The sequence below is a fragment of the Hippoglossus stenolepis genome, chromosome 22 (genome assembly GCF_022539355.2).
Source record: "Hippoglossus stenolepis isolate QCI-W04-F060 chromosome 22, HSTE1.2, whole genome shotgun sequence".
Classification (NCBI taxonomy): Eukaryota; Metazoa; Chordata; class Actinopteri; order Pleuronectiformes; family Pleuronectidae; genus Hippoglossus; species Hippoglossus stenolepis.
In genome coordinates, this window is record NC_061504.1 from 17,174,389 (window position 1) to 17,190,459 (window position 16,071).

The 16,071-nt window shown below is 44.2% G+C and overlaps 1 protein-coding gene across 4 annotated transcripts; it reads left to right on the forward strand.

The window, feature by feature from the left end:
• Positions 1-1,336: 1,336 nt before the first annotated feature.
• On the forward strand, positions 1,337-15,377 carry upf2 (UPF2 regulator of nonsense mediated mRNA decay). Of its 4 annotated transcripts, none has more exons than XM_035146896.2 (21): positions 1,337-1,414; positions 3,168-3,536; positions 3,858-4,637; positions 4,715-4,875; positions 4,970-5,161; positions 5,253-5,402; positions 5,499-5,602; positions 5,714-5,799; positions 5,997-6,105; positions 6,326-6,439; positions 6,620-6,736; positions 6,980-7,369; positions 7,899-8,174; positions 8,758-8,941; positions 10,203-10,357; positions 10,634-10,738; positions 10,927-11,025; positions 11,207-11,380; positions 12,612-12,753; positions 12,846-12,966; positions 13,495-15,377. In XM_035146896.2, the coding sequence occupies exons 2-21, from the start codon at positions 3,169-3,171 to the stop codon at positions 13,502-13,504; spliced, it is 3,837 nt and encodes a 1,278-aa protein (XP_035002787.1). In that variant the 5' UTR covers positions 1,337-1,414; position 3,168; the 3' UTR covers positions 13,505-15,377. The 4 variants fall into 4 exon arrangements, with proteins under 4 accessions (XP_035002787.1, XP_035002788.1, XP_047194511.1 ...); XM_035146897.2 differs by lacking the exon at positions 1,337-1,414 and adding an exon at positions 1,722-1,812; XM_047338555.1 differs by lacking the exon at positions 1,337-1,414 and adding an exon at positions 1,722-1,812 and having other exon boundaries at positions 13,498-15,377.
• The last annotated feature ends 694 nt before the right edge of the window (positions 15,378-16,071 follow it).

The window sequence follows — 16,071 nt, forward strand, 5'->3', positions numbered from 1 at the left end:
ATCATCTGGTTTCAGGTCTTCATTTGATAAATTAAGTGGTTTCTCTAGTCTTATTTAATATGTTTAATACATTTAATATGTTTGGGTTGTGGACTTCATCAGAGATGTTTAATCATTTCTGGTCAACTATCAATTAATCATGTAAATAATCAAAAGATTAACCAATAACTAAAACAACAAACCACTCGTTTAATCTCAAGCGATGTATTTGATCATTTATCATTTACAAGTCTGTAAAGTAACTAGTGACCATGGAGGTAATACAGCAGATACTTCGGAGTCGAGTGGCAGAGATCGACAACAGGATCTTAACTTTGAGATGAACTGCAGCAGAAACACATCAGTAAATCAGATGGATTCATTATATTCATGCACCTTAATGTGAAAGATTTTCCTGTGAACAGCAGCTTCTCTGTGGCTCTGAGCTCTGAACTGCCACCACCCACACTGTGTCAATACAGCTCCTGTGTCACACTGTGTCAATACAGCAACACTGGTTCACTTTAACACACACACACACACACACGATCTCAGGAGAGCGGCTGGGCTGCGAACCTTTCAGATGAATGTATGAGTGTAGAAACAGAGCGTGTCTGTCGTCTCAGATGGAAAATGTGAGAGCTGCTGTGAAACTCACAAAGACTCTGTTGTTTCTACTGAAGGTCAAACTGTTTTCAGTTCAACGACACAGGTTCACTTTGGTTTGAATATACAGCTTTAACAAATTAAATCAGTGCAGCTGCCTCGTTTTTTAATTAAAGTTACATTCCCCAACAACAACAATCCTCTGATTTAAAATGCTCATACACGTACAACTAATACCAATATATAAAGTCAATAGTTTTATGTAGGTTTATAGTTTTTATAGTAAAAATACTCTCTTACAAGTAAATAGGCTACATTTAAAAATACTATATCACAAGTAAATATACTGCAGTTTAAGTATCACACATTATTATCAAAGGAACTTCAAAGTCAAAAGTATTATAGTTACTTTGATTATTAAAACTCGTGCTTTAATTTCAAAGCTGAATTTTACAGCTGTAGTTGATCATAGTGGAGCCAGTTTTAATAGTCAGAACTTATTACTATAATATTAGAGTATTAATATTATTGTATTTATGTTTGTATTATTATTTATAAACCACTGTTACGTCAGAAGCCGCCCCGGGCGTTGCCTGTCGATCTGACACAATCTGAATCAACAAAAATATGAATGTACTTACGATTAAAATGAACAGTTGATGATATTAAACCAATATTTATACAGATTATATCAAAATATGTCGAAAATACAATGACGTTGATGTATTTCTAGTCAGGCGTATTGTGTGGGTCCACAGTGAGGGGTCCTTGGTGAGAACTAGCGGAAACCTACGTTTATAGCTGACGTTTGTTTTGCTGCAGCTAACAGGTAATATTTTAGTCTTTATTATATTTATACACGACAACGACGACTTCCATGTATTTACTTGTGTTTTATACGATTTTAACTTGACATTAAAATCACTTTATTCACACTAACTATTAGTTTAATGCTGATAAAACGTTTGTTTACATCAGTAGCCGCCGCGAGCTTCGCCTGTCGAGCGGACACAACCCGAATCGGCCAAATTACACAGTTATTCACGCTTTAGATAATATCTTGATGATGGCCAAACAAATATAATATAATAAAAAATACACCAAGCTGTGGCATAAATATAATACACGTGTTTACTGTCAGGCATATCGTGTGGGTGCATAGTGAGAAGGTCCTGAGCGGTAAAACCTAAGGCTACTAATCGATGTTTGTTTTGCTACAGCTAGCAGGTACAACTTCTCATTTTACTCTAACATTCATACGAAATGAGGATCTCCATTCAGGGATTCATGGATCATATGATTCCATCGTTGCACCATGATGATTTAATTTGCTCTAACTTCCTGTTTAACGCTGCTAAAAACCTTTGTTTACATCCGTGTGTCAGAGCGTTCATTCAAGTGGCCTAGCTGAGCGTGCTAGCACCGCCGATGCTAAGCGTTGTTTTGAATGTGCGTTTCACGCGTTTCTAACGCAACCGCGTGTTTACGTGTTAATAAAGCGGCTCGTTGTTCTTCCAAGGTGAGATTAAAGCTCAGCAACACAGGAGCGCGCTCACGTTAGCATGCTAACTCGGCTAGGTGGCTAACGAGCCGTGTCTGCAACGAAGCTGTTGCGTGGGCGTGTGTGTGTGTGTGTGTGTGTGTGTGTGTTTGACTAATTCAGTGGAACATAGTTAAATAATCACTTTATTTGATCCATCATAACACACACAACACTTCTCAGGCAGGTGATGAGTGGTCGCTGTCATTTACTGAAAAGATTTTAAATGTTCCCCCCATTTTTCACGATAGTTTTACTTCCTTTGAACATCTTGGTTCAACAGGTAACTCCAAACAGCCAGGACTCAGTTTAATCATTTACAGGCCAAGCACAACAGAGTTATAAATCACATTTTGTATCAAACTATGAGAACATCCTCATCTTAGGTGATTTTAACACACACGTCTGCTGCCCTACTGTTTATCACTGGTTTTATAGAAACACTGGAATCATTAAACCTCGATCAGGCAAAACATGACAAACTCAAAGAGTCACACCCCAGATCTTGTCCTTTTTAATGACAACATTGAAACTGACGATATCTGTGTCGGATCACAAAGCAGTTTTGTTCAATGTGGTTTTATCCCAATTACCTTTTAAAGCACGATGCACCTGATTGTCGCAAAGTTTTTAAACTCTGTTTGCTTTTAATCCACATTTTAACGCAGAGTTTTCGACCACCTCCATGTTGACGTCTGGTCTTCCTGTCACATTGCTCACTGACGATTGTTATTTCTCTGTCATTTGCCTTTTTGCTTTGCTGTCAAACCACACGTCTGCTTCAGTGTCCATTTCCCCAGCCAGTAACAGCTCTCACGTTTGCAATAGTGTATGGAAATATATTGGTACGTTTTATTGGCAAGGAATAAAAGTGAAAGGAAATATCATTAAATACTAAATAAACTGAACAATTTGGTTCATTTATTCAACAAGGAGATTTATGCAGACATTTCCTGCCACTTTATTTATTTAGATTGAAAAAATTTGGCGAGATGTGGGAAGAAGATTAACTTTCTTTTATTTTCATGTCATCTTTCTTCAGTATGCCTGCTGAACGTAAGCGCTCGGTAAACATGGACGAAAAGGAAGTGTGCTCCTTCACTAACAAGGACAAAGAGAAGGACAGAGATGGCGAGAGGCGGCCAGCGTCTGCCCGAGACAAAGCAAAAGACGAGGCCAAAATGAGTGGTAAAAAAGACGGCAGCAAGGAGGAGAAGAGGAAGCGGCTGGAGGAGGAAAAGAAGAAGAAAGAGGAGAAGGAGCGAAGAAAGAAAGAGGAGGAAAAACAGAAAGCGGAGGAGGAACAGAAGAAGAAGGAGGAGGAAGAGAAGAGACAGCAGGAGGAGGAGGAGAGGAAACTTCAAGAGGAGGAGGCCAGAAGATTACGTGAGGAGGAGGCTGCTCTCCTGAAGTAAGTGATGGAGGACTTTTATGTTGTCCCATAGTTTTCTGATGGTTTCCTTCATTTCCTAATTGAATTGGTTTAAGGAGTTTTTTCCCGCATGAAAATTATAAATGCATGTTGACATTAGAATATATGTCTGGGCAGAAAAGGCTCTAAATGGAAGTGATTAATCTACTGTTGTGATATGTCAGCTTTACATTTCATTCATCCAGACTGTGTGAATATTACATGACCCTCAAGAAAGCCAAACCCAACAAATGTAATCTCTCATTTAATTTTGTCTTGCTTTAGTTATTCATCTTTCTCAATTTGACTGAATTTCTGCAGGGAAAAGGAGGAGGGGCATCAGCTGCACCAGGAGGCCTGGGAGCGTCATCACTGCCGGAAGGTACTCCGCAGCAAGAACCAATGCGCCCAAGAGGGTCGGCCTGAAGAGGCCTTTTTCAGCCGCCTGGACTCCAGCCTCAAAAAGAACACGGCCTTCGTCAAGAAGCTGCGCACACTCACTGAACAGCAGCGGGATTCACTCTCCAATGACTTTGGCTCCCTGAACCTCAGCAAGTACATCGGCGAGGCTGTGAGCTCTGTCGTGGAGGCCAAGCTGAAGATCTCTGATGTCGGCTGCTCTGTCCATCTGTGTTCCCTCTTCCACCTGCGCTACTCAGAGTTTGCTCCATTACTGTTGCAGGCGTGGAAGAAGCACTTTGAAGCAAGGAAAGAGGAAAAGGCGCCCAATGTGAGCAAGCTGCGCACAGATCTGCGCTTTATTGCCGAGCTCACCATCGTGGGCCTCTTCACGGACAAAGAGGGTCTCTCGCTCATTTATGAGCAGCTGAAGAGCATCATTGGGACCGACCGGGATTCGCACACTCACGTGTCGGTGGTCATCAGTTTCTGTAAGCACTGTGGGGATGACATCGCTGGTCTGGTGTCCCGCAAGGTGAAAGCTGCTTCTGAGAAGTTCGTCTTGTCCTTCCCTCCGAGTGAGATAATCAACACAGAGAAACAGCAGACCTTCCAGAACCTTCTACGAGAGTACTTTACGTCACTCACCAAACACCTGAAGAAGGACCACCGCGAGCTGCAGAACATTGAGAGGCAGAACAGGTGAGTGTCCTCTGTCTCCTAGCCACTTGTTTGTTTGCTCACCACGATACGACCTCTTAACTCTTCATTCTCTTCAGGCGTATCCTACATTCCAAAGGGGAGCTGAGTGAGGACAGGCACAAGCAGTATGAAGAGTTTGCCACTTCCTACCAGAAGCTGCTGGCCAACACTCAGTCCCTGGCTGATCTCCTCGATGAGAACATGCCAGATCTGCCTCAGGACAAGACTGTGCAGGAGGGTGTGTGTCTTTTCTATGATTCATTTAAAATACTCTTTTTATGGATGTAGGATGTCAAATTCTGACTTTTTTTAATGTATAATGTCTCTCGCAGAGCACGGTCCTGGCATTGATATCTTCACCCCTGGTAAGCCTGGAGAGTACGACCTGGAAGGAGGGATCTGGGAAGATGAAGATGCTCGAAACTTCTATGAGAACATGGTGGACCTGAAGGCCTTCGTCCCTGCCATCCTCTTCAAGGACAACGAGAAGAGCAACCAGGGCAAAGAGAAGGATGAGGCCAAAGGTAAAAGTAACGAATCGACAGACATAAGCAGAAAGAGACTCACTCAGTTTTTCCTGACTTGTGCCTGACCTGCTGTTTGTGGCTGGTTCAGATGGGAAAGAAGGGAAGGACACGACCACCACTACGGAGGAACTGGAGCTGGAGCTGGAGGCTCTGGACATCACGGACGAACCTCTTGAACTGGAGGGAGCAGACGAGGTGGAAAACGAGGAACTGACCAAAAAACTGCTGGATGAGCAAGGTAAGAGAGAGAGACGCTTTCAGAATATCACCTCCATATGTAGGCAAATTTAATTAAAGGTGGATTTTAATAAGCTTTTATCTTTTGTATGTGTAGAGCAAGAGGATGAGGAGGCCAACACAGGATCCCACTTGAAGCTTATTGTGGACGCCTTCATCCAGCAGCTCCCCAACTGTGTGAACAGAGACCTCATAGATAAGGTAACGTACCTCGTGGTTTGCGTCATGACAAATGAATTGATATCGTGAAAATTATTCACCATTTCCCCTCATAAATGAGTAATGACATGTTATTGTCGATGACTCCTGCAGGCTGCCATGGACTTCTGCATGAATATGAACACCAAGTCTAACCGGAGGAAACTTGTCCGAGCCCTTTTCACTGTCCCCAGGCAGAGGTGAAATAACTTTTCCTTGTATTCAGCTCTGATGCAGCTTCTTCCTCACTGTGACTCTTGACTTGATAGATGTGACAGAAAAGAAATCAGGACTTTTCAGATGCATCCAGACTAGAAAATCTTGAATATTACTTTAAAACACCAGCAGGTTGTGCTGTCATTATAATTTACAGTGTTGACTCTGTCTCTTCTTCCAGGTTGGATCTGCTCCCTTTCTACTCTCGGCTGGTGGCAACTCTTCACCCCTGCATGTCCGATGTGGCTGAGGACCTCTGCTCCATGTTGAAGGGAGACTTCAGGTTTCACGTAGGTTCTCTATAGTTGCACTTGAGTTTTACTTTGACAAAATGAAACAGATTTGGGCCTGAAACGCATTTATTAAATAAATAAATCAGCCACTCAGACACTACGGATCAAATACAACAGTGGGATGTCGTGACACGTGTTGATTCCTTATTATATAGTTTAATTTTAATTACTTTACAAAGTCTACAGAATCCTGACCTTTTTATGTTTGTGCCCTTAGATCCGGAAGAAGGACCAGATCAACATTGAGACCAAAAATAAAACTGTCAGATTCATCGGGGAACTGGCCAAATTCAAGATGTTCACAAAAACGGACACGCTTCATTGTCTCAAGGTGGGTGAAGAAATGCCATCTTAGATGTGACGCTGTTATTTCTGAGCCGATCAGTGTGGAGGTTTTAACTGGACGTCTCTGTTTGTGTGTGTGTGTGTGTGTGTGTGTGTGTGTGTGTGTGTGTGTGTGTGTGTGTGTGTGTGTGTGTGTGTGTGTGTGTGTCTGTGTCTGTCGTAACAGATGCTGCTGTCTGATTTCACCCATCACCACATCGAGATGGCCTGCACTCTGCTGGAGACCAGCGGCCGCTTCCTCTTCAGATCCCCCGACTCTCACCTGCGTACCAGCGTCCTGCTGGTTAGTGCACGTCACACACAGTCGGTCTGATGCATTAAAACAGACGACAAATGTTTCAATACAAGTTTCGTTAAACCTCGAGAGTGGCTGTTTTCCTCTGGCACTTAATAAGCCGCCTGTGAGACATTTCATACATTCAGAAAAAAGTAACTCAGAACTATTGGACTAAAATTAACAAAGAAAATATATGTATTAAGATTTTGTTTTGGTAAACAGCTGATTTGTTCTCAAATCTTGTTTCAGGAGCAAATGATGCGCAAAAAGCAGGCTCAGCATCTGGATGCCCGCTACGTGACGATGGTGGAGAACGCCTACTACTACTGCAACCCCCCACCCATGGAGAAGACGGTGAAGAAGAAGAGGCCGCCGCTGCACGAGTACATCCGCAAGCTCCTCTACAAGGACCTGTCCAAGGTCACCACTGAGAAGGTGCTGAGGCAGATGCGCAAGCTGCCGTGGCAGGACCCAGATGTGAAGCGCTACCTGATCTGCTGCATGGTCAACATCTGGAACGTCAAGTACAACAGCATCCACTGTGTGGCCAACCTGCTGGCCGGCCTAGTGGCCTACCAGGAGGACGTGGGGATTCACGTGGTGGACGGAGTCCTGGAGGACATCCGTCTGGGCATGGAGGTGAGGAGAGATAAAACACACTATGATGTAATAGATGTGTATCATCCACTGAACAGGGATGTAAGGTGCAGCTAGAGGACAAACCAGCTGCTTATCTCTACTGACAGTTCAGACTGTTGACTGAAGAGGAAGTCATGTTGTTCGTGTCAGTGTGAAGAACTATGCTGCATGTTGAAGAACACGTGAGACTACTGTCTGTCACGTGGATTTGAACAACACTAACCAATTAAATCTATCACCTCACTGTTCTAAACCAGTCCGACCTGTCAGAGTTCAACTTGACATAACTCACATTTTCTGACATTTTTATGGTCTTATTGAAACAAACAATATTCAAAGTAAGCCGGAGAATTCAAGTGATCATTTTTGGCCAAGTGGAAAACTTTTCAAGTGGTAGCAATACTTTAGTTCCTTTACTGAAGACGTACAATACAGGACCTAAACTTGTTGTGTAGTTGTACAGTCTTGTGTGTCTACTTTTACTTCAGCATAGGATCTGAATACCTCTTCCACCTCTGTCCATTCCCAGGTCAACCAGCCCAAGTTCAACCAGCGGCGCATCAGCAGCGCCAAGTTCCTGGGCGAGCTCTATAACTACCGCATGGTGGAGTCGGCCGTCATTTTCCGCACCCTCTTCTCCTTCATCTTCTTCGGGGTGAATCCGGACGGCAGCCCCAGCCTCCTGGACCCTCCGGAGCACCTGTTCCGCTTCCGTATGGTCTGCACCCTGCTCGACACGTGCGGCCAGTACTTCGACCGAGGCTCCAGCAAGAGGAAGCTGGACTGTTTCCTCATCTACTTCCAGGTTTGTCTGCTTAAGATGCACCTCTAAGTCCTGTCTGTAGTTTGGGATTCTCAGTGTCGTTGTTCTGCTCCTGATATGTGCTCCAGGACATGTCCTGTAAAGTTGTATTAATTTTGCCTGCAGGGGGCGCTGTTGCATAAATGTTATTTTGTGCAAGTAGTTGTTATTACTCATTTTATTCAGTCGAGGGTGAGTGGGTGAAATATAGGAAAATAATATTTAGATGCTGCTTATTTTTGTTCTGTTTTGTTTGTTTGCCAGACACAGACGTTTTCTTACAGGCTTTTTATAATAATAATAATAATAATAATAATAATAATAATGATGATGATTGGAACTTGTGAACCCATTGTGACGAGAAATGTAATAATTATATGCAGGATCTAAATATCTCTCCTTTATGACTCTTATATGATTCTATCAGAGCTACAGCTCACGATTATTATTTTAATTATAAATTCATTCATTGAATTATTTTAATGTAATGTAGATCTATGCTATCATCGTCAAAGAGATAATGGTTTCCAAGGGACTTGTCTGGTCAGATAAAAGCTGAATGAAGTGATGTCCTGTTGTTCTGCAGCGATACATCTGGTGGAAGAAGAGCGTGGATGTCTGGACGCGTGATCACCCGTTCCCCATCGACATCGACTACATGATCAGCGACACCCTGGAGCTGCTCAGGCCCAAGATGAGGATCAGCTGCTCGCTGGAGGAGGCCACCAAGCAGGTCGCCGACCTGGAGAGGGAGGTGCTCGTAAAACTAGGTAGGAGTGACTCGCTCGCTGTGCTCGTCTTTGAAGTCGGTTGTGTAGTTCCGGCACGTCACTGCTTCATGTGTGTGCGAGGGATGTGAGTGCGCAGCAGCCCGTCCCTCCGGTTGAACTGCGCTCTCGCTGTGGTCCCGGCTGAGCGGCATTCCTGAGGGTGTAGGAGGACGTCTGTCCTGCATCACTCCTCGCTCCACTGTATCTGTCAGACAGGTTCAACACACGCTCAGTCAATACACAGGAGTTAGGGCTGATATTTGTCAATGAAATTGAACAATGTCCACTTCAGAGAGTGCTCGTTCCTGTCAGTGGCGTCAGTGTAGTTCCTGATGCCAGTATGACAAGTTGTGAGTCACAGCTCTACTTTCTACTGGTGGCACAAACAATATTGTTTTACATGATGTTCTAAGCTGTTTCCCAAAGTTGATAAAAAAACATTGATATGATTCAGTGCAGCTTTACACTGATGTTCATCGTGAATAAACATCCATAAATGTCGGAGCATGAATGACAAGTCATCGAGTTGTTAAATTCCTATTCGATCACATAGCGTCTGGAAAGTGTTTCATAATCTCTGTTTCATGTCAGTTATATAATCTTACTGACGACGTGACTTAAATTAAAAAATGATATGGGAGAATTTTTTTAAAACATGAAACCAACATTCTTTGATATGATGTTTTGTGAGGTTTGTATTTATATATATTTGAGTCTGTCACAGAGGAGGAAGCAGGAAGTAGTGCATCAGGTTTATCTCACTCTGCAGTGACAGCAGCACTGGCTTTGTTTCCCAGTTCCAAGGTGTTGACATGGAATGTGCAGAGAGAAGAGTAAACAGCAGCTCCACCCTCTCACAGACAGACACTAGAAAGTCCCCCGTCCCCCGTCCCCCCCCGCTGAGTCAAACACTGGTGTCATTGTTTAACTTTTCATACTTTAACCAGGATCAGTTCATTCTTCAGGCTCTGACTCACACAGAACCTGATCTTCTACTTCGCTCCACCTGCTCGACTTCATTTTTCATCTGTCACCACTGCTGCATAATTAGGTTGTGTAATTGTTTGCACTTATGATTCACGTCAACACTGAAGGACACACTAATGAATCAACAATTTCCTCCTGAATATTTGTTCTATTTTTAACTGGAGCTTTTGTTTGAAGATGCTCTTCTGGGTTGGGCTCAGCTCTGCAGGTATTTGTCACAACCGCCTTTTGTGTAAGTCAACTATTAACATCATTATTGTGTGTTTTCATGTAGGTCTGGACATGGAGAAGGACGGTCGCTCCAGCGCCATGAGCGAAGGGGAGGGCCTGGACGAGGAAGACGATGACGGCGATGATGACGAAGAGGGAGGCGCAGAGACCGAGGAGCAGTCGGGCAACGAGAGCGAAACTAACGAGCAGGAGGAGGATGTGAGTCGTTGTTGTTGTGATGATCTAACGCTTCAAAACTTCACCCTGTTCCTCTGCCACCCGCCTGATAACCTGCCTGTGTAAATCATCTCTGTGTCCTCCTCCATCTTCTTGTTTGGGTGGAGATGAGACTAAAGAAACTAAACTATTGTGTTTGTTTTATTGTTTATTCTCGCTGTTTTTTAAGACCGTTTAAAATATCAAACTCAGAATAGTAAGTACATGTTTTATTCTCTGTGAACAAGCTGTGACTCTTGTGTTTTTTTTTCCTCACAGGATGGGTCCGAGAACGAAGAAGAGGAGAGGGAGGAAGAGGAGGAAGAGAACACAGACTACCTAACTGACTCCACTAAAGAAAACGAGACTGATGAGGAGAACAATGTAAGATCAAACTGTTGATAAGAGATCTTCAGCGATGAACTTATAAATCTTTCTTTCTATAATTTGCACAGTTAGAGATTTTGAGACCCAGACCAGTATTTACAGTTATTTATTTCTTCACGCTGCCTTGGAGATTAAAGACATGTGTGTGACATTTGTTTGGTCGTGTTGTTCTTCCTTCTCTGCAGGAGGTGACCCTCCGCGGCGGTGGACTGAAGCACGTGGCCTGTGCTGAGGACGAGGACTTCATTCAGGCTCTGGATAAGATGATGCTGGAGAACCTGCAGGTACGACCTCTCGTTACTCAGTGTTAGTGAGTTAAGTTCTCACTAGTGAAACAGGTTCTGCTCGCCTGACTCTGACTCGAAGGAGGGAATTGAAATGTTTTTCAAACACTTGATCCAAACATCCCAGAATGACTCTTCTCACGGTGAAAGTTAAAAACGTTTGTGTGTGTTGTCACTGCAGCAGCGGAGCGGCGAGGCGGTGAAGGTGCACCAGCTGGACGTGGCCATTCCTCTGCAGCTGAAGAGTCAGCTGAAGAAGGGCAACACCGGGCCACCGTGCATCGCGGAGGGAGACGCGGACATCTCGGACACCATGCAGTTTGTGATGCTGACACGCAAGGGCAACAAGCAGCAGGTAAAGGTCACGCAGGGCGGCCGCTGGAGCTATAACTCTAAACTATGAATAATGTTTTATTCTGGGAGAAATATCAAATCCTGTTGAATCAATGCAATTTTATTGATGGTTTAGCTAATGGTACTGGATTCAACCAGCTGTGAAAGTGATGTCAAGTCTTTATAGCGACGTACAGGGGGATGTTCAGTTTTGTTTTCCTGTCGTCCAGAGCAGCAGCGTTCGATCTTCTCTTCTCTAACTTAGTCTCCATATTCTCCTCCTGGTTGTTTTGAGAGGTGGAGTCAGCATCAATAAAAGCTTGATCACCTTTAGTTTGACCCCACGTGTGGTTGGCTTAGTGACGTCCAGGATCAGAACTGTAGAGCTGTACAGTGTGTAGACGAGCAGCTGAGAGCAAACACACACTTTTACTGTCCCTGAAATTCGACACACACACACACACACACAGAGCTCAGTCTAACTGAGCCCAGGAATAATATTGACTCTGGCGTGTGTGCGTGTGAGGCCTCACTATTTCAGAGGCCTGTTTGACCGTCTGAGTTTTAAACCTGCGATAGTCTCTCATATTTAGTACTACATATTTGCTGATGGTTTAGGTTGAATAAGGGGAATGGGTGATGTCAACAGTGTCCTCGAAGACATAGACGGTCAAACGCGTGTGTGTTATTTGTGTTATTTGTGTAATTTGTGTAATTTGAGTGTGGTTTGAGGCAGAGACTGGTTCTTGTACTGTAGGGTGTGTCCAGCGTTTTGAGGTTTAATGGAGCGCTCTGTCCACACGGCCTCGCTCTGTTTTAAGGACAGATGCCAGACACACACACACACACACACACACACACACACACACACACACACACACACACACACACACACAACCACACACACACACGCCAAAAAAGAAATCATACATTCATATGAATTTTGGAGAGAACACAGAATATCTTTGTAGGTGTGTTAGTGAGGCGCGTGGATGGGAAATGACCTTTCCCTTTATGTAAACACACACCGCCTCACCAGAATAAAATCCTGTGTGTGTCTGTGTGTGTGTCTGTGTACATTACACCCAGAAATGAATCAGTACACCAATGAATTTTATTCTTCCACACAGACGATGGCAGTGATGTTATATTATATTTCTGGTTGTCATCTATTCATAACCCAAACCCGTTGTGTGTTTTTGTTGTAACTGGTTTCTTCATCTCGTGTGTGTGTGTGTGTTTCTTGTCGACAGTATAAGATCCTGAACGTGCCGCTGTCATCACACCTGGCGGCGAACCACTTCAACCAGCAGCAGGCCGAACAGGAGGAGCGCATGAGGATGAAGAAACTCACCCTGGACATCAACGAGAGACAGGAGCAGGAGGACTACCAGGGTACGACACGCGGCCGAGTCACAGAGTGGAATGTTTCTTTTTATATATATATATATGTATGTATTAAACTATGTGTGTGTGTGTTCTAACAGAGATGATGCAGTCCCTGGCTCAGCGTCCGGCTCAGGCCAACACCAACCGGGAGCGCCGGCCTCGGTACCAGCACCCGAAAGGCGCTCCCAACGCCGACCTCATCTTCAAGACGGGAGGAAGGTGAGCCGTGATCCACTACAGCCATCGTCGCTCACACTTGAAATCTGAAGTGCTGAATGTCTTGGATCAGGGCTCCTGGAGTTGATCATGTACTGACTCCCCCTCGTTGGCACTTTCTTTGAACAGAGATGAGTTTGGTGTGAAAAGAAAGGAAAGAGCAGCGAGAAAGGCAAGTGAGAGGAGACAGGAAAGACGAGTGAGAGAGAGGCCGACGTGTAACGTAGTTAGAGCAGCAGGAGACGTTATCACCAGAGAGGAAGCTTCAGCACAAATCAACAAAACAATAAAAAAACAGAGTTTGCACTTTTAACTGATTCAGATTTTCACTTTTTATTTCTTTGATGACCTGAAAACATCTGAAAATAAAGTTTACACATAAACGTTGACATCACCTTGTGTCGTATTCAGGTTTATTTGTCTTCGGTTACAAACGAATGTATTTACGCAAACAAATCTGAACACAGACGTCATGGAAACGTGTTCCTCTGGTTCAGCTCCACTACAGTCATGTCCTGCTCTGTCCTCTAGGAGACGCTGATAGGAGTCTGGGCCCAGGCTGAGCGAGCAAGAGAGCAAGTGAATAAGCGTGCGAGAGAGAAAGAGAAGATCGGAGGGGAAACCGGTCGAAGATGAGGAACGAGTCCTCCAGACGCCCACTGATGATGCCGGGACAGACCAAACCGCTGACCCCGAACACACACACCCGCAGCCCGAGGAGGAGAGACGCAACCAGGAGCCTGGGGTCAGAGGTCACGGGTCAGAAAGACGTCTCTCTTTTCCTTTTTTTGTCTGTTGCCTGAGATGACAAAAAAAAATCCCTCCACTGTCCGGACCAACTACGACGACGACTGAGCACCTGACCGTGCGGCCGATGGCGAGACGGGACGGGGAAGCGGGACAAAAGGATCAACACCCGCCGTCGCAACAGTTGGAGGAAAACGTGACTCATGTTAACGAGTTTAAAAACCTGCGAAATTTACACGATACAAGAAAAGGATACTGATCCTCTTTTTTTTTTTCCTTCCTTATTTGTTTTTTGGAACCCGGGAACACGTCTGTTTGGTCTAATTTTTTTTGACAAACTGTCGAAGGCAGCTCTGCGACGGGGACGAGGGACGGGGGACGGGGGACGGGGGCGGCGAGGTTCGAACGCTGGTGGCGTGTTCACAGACAGTTTGCACAGTGACGCAGAGGAAGACGTTGATGTGTTGCACAAAGACAAATGGATGGATTTCATGTTCTAGAGGCGTGTGTTGATTCAGAGTCGTGCGATACCCAAGCTGGAAAAGTTCAATGATTGATTCATCTGTGGATTATTTTGTTAATAATAATTTTTGAAGCAATCAACAGATTAAAACCTCAAAAAAAATCAAGTCAACTGCAAAAGAAAATGGAGAAAAGCTGCAAAACGTCTTATTTGAGAAGTTTAACCTGCAAATAATCATCCATCAAAACAGTAGAAAATTATGTTTCTGAACTTCCACAATTTCACAATTATGTCCTGGAACATAAATTCATTTTCTGTCAATAGACTAATTGATTAATCATTGAACGGTTGCAGGTTTAAGTTTTCACCAGCACTAAACAACTGGAACATCTTGAACACCTGATTTCATGGATTTGTAATTTCTTGGGAGACGGGAACACGAGAGAAACAAGAGATTGCGCCAGATTAATTTTTTAACCAACAATTAATCTGCAGTTTATTTAATCAATTAATCAACTAATCGTTTGTTGCAGAGAAAAAGCCAATTTCAAATTTTTTTGCTTGGGAAAAATCAACTTGAGAGCGGCGTTGCTCTTCTCACGAGGGAAGTTCAGTACCGGCAGCTCTGAGTCAACGTTCGCCACAAGAACAAGAGTCTCACGCCCATCGGACGCGTTCCGATCTCAGCATCATCCAGACACCTGGACGCTCTGGAGACGTGACGGCGTCCAGCGACCTGCTCACTGATTGGACACCTGAGTGTACATAGTCGCCATTTTCTCCACCTCCTGTCTCGCTAGATGTTTTTTTCTTCTCCTCCAGATTCAGGAGCATCTAAGAGTTTGTTTGATTTGTGTAACGTGGTAAAAGCTTTTTTTTCTGGGGGGGGGGTAACCGTGTGCCTGGGCGTCTTCCATAGTGACGACAGTGACTTTATTCTTTTAGATGAGTTTTACCTGTTGAGCCCATAGATGGAGAAACCCCCTGTGTGTTCTGCTGCATGAGCCTGTTCTGCACCAGCTCTGTGACTCGTGGGGACGCGTCCGGCGGTGGCTCTGGTTTAGTTCTTCTGTGTCTACATTCAAAACCGTTGTTCCTTTTTCCTGCGAGAAAACAACAACAACAACAACAACAGCAGCTCACGGCTTCGTGTTTTCGGCTCATGACTGACACAAGTGATCACAATAAATATATATGGAGATGACTCCTGTTTGACTTTCAGGACTCGTGTGTTTGTGGCGTGTGCGTGTGCGTGTTTGGAGAGGGTGCGCCTGTTTGTCCGCGTCTAATTACAAGGCAGCAAACGTAAGTATTTCCTCACTTCCTTCCCTCGCTCATGTAAATACTGCTGAGCATTCCAATCATAAAGGGGCCCCGCAGGTAGAACCCTATTGTTTGGCCCCTGTTGACCCCCCGTTGCACAATGTGGTGTCATTATTTCCAAGAAACCAAGCAGCACTAAGAGCTGAAGGGATCATTTGAGTTACTAATTACTGTTGTTTATTATAAATTCTCATATCAACATGTGTAATCTGTTTTAACCAGACCGAGGAAAAGGCCTTGGACGTCGGCAGAGCTTTTATAAGTATATGTATATATATATGTTGGGAATTTAAACAATTGATACTGGTTTTAAAAAGGGACTTTTGGTTTTTAACCTCAATCAAACCTGCAGCTAATTCTAATCCAAACCCAAAGAAGTCTGAGTCCTCCATCGCTCCTCTGAAACCCTGATGATTGGTTCTATATCGAATCGTTCCTCACAGAGACACATGTACAGTCGCGGTCGTCGGTAAAGAAACCGTCTGTGCTGAAGTCTCACGTCACAGTCCCGGTCCGGACAGTTCACTTCTGTGCTGCTGCTGCCGCTCGACGCACAAGAGGTTCAGTGTGAAAAC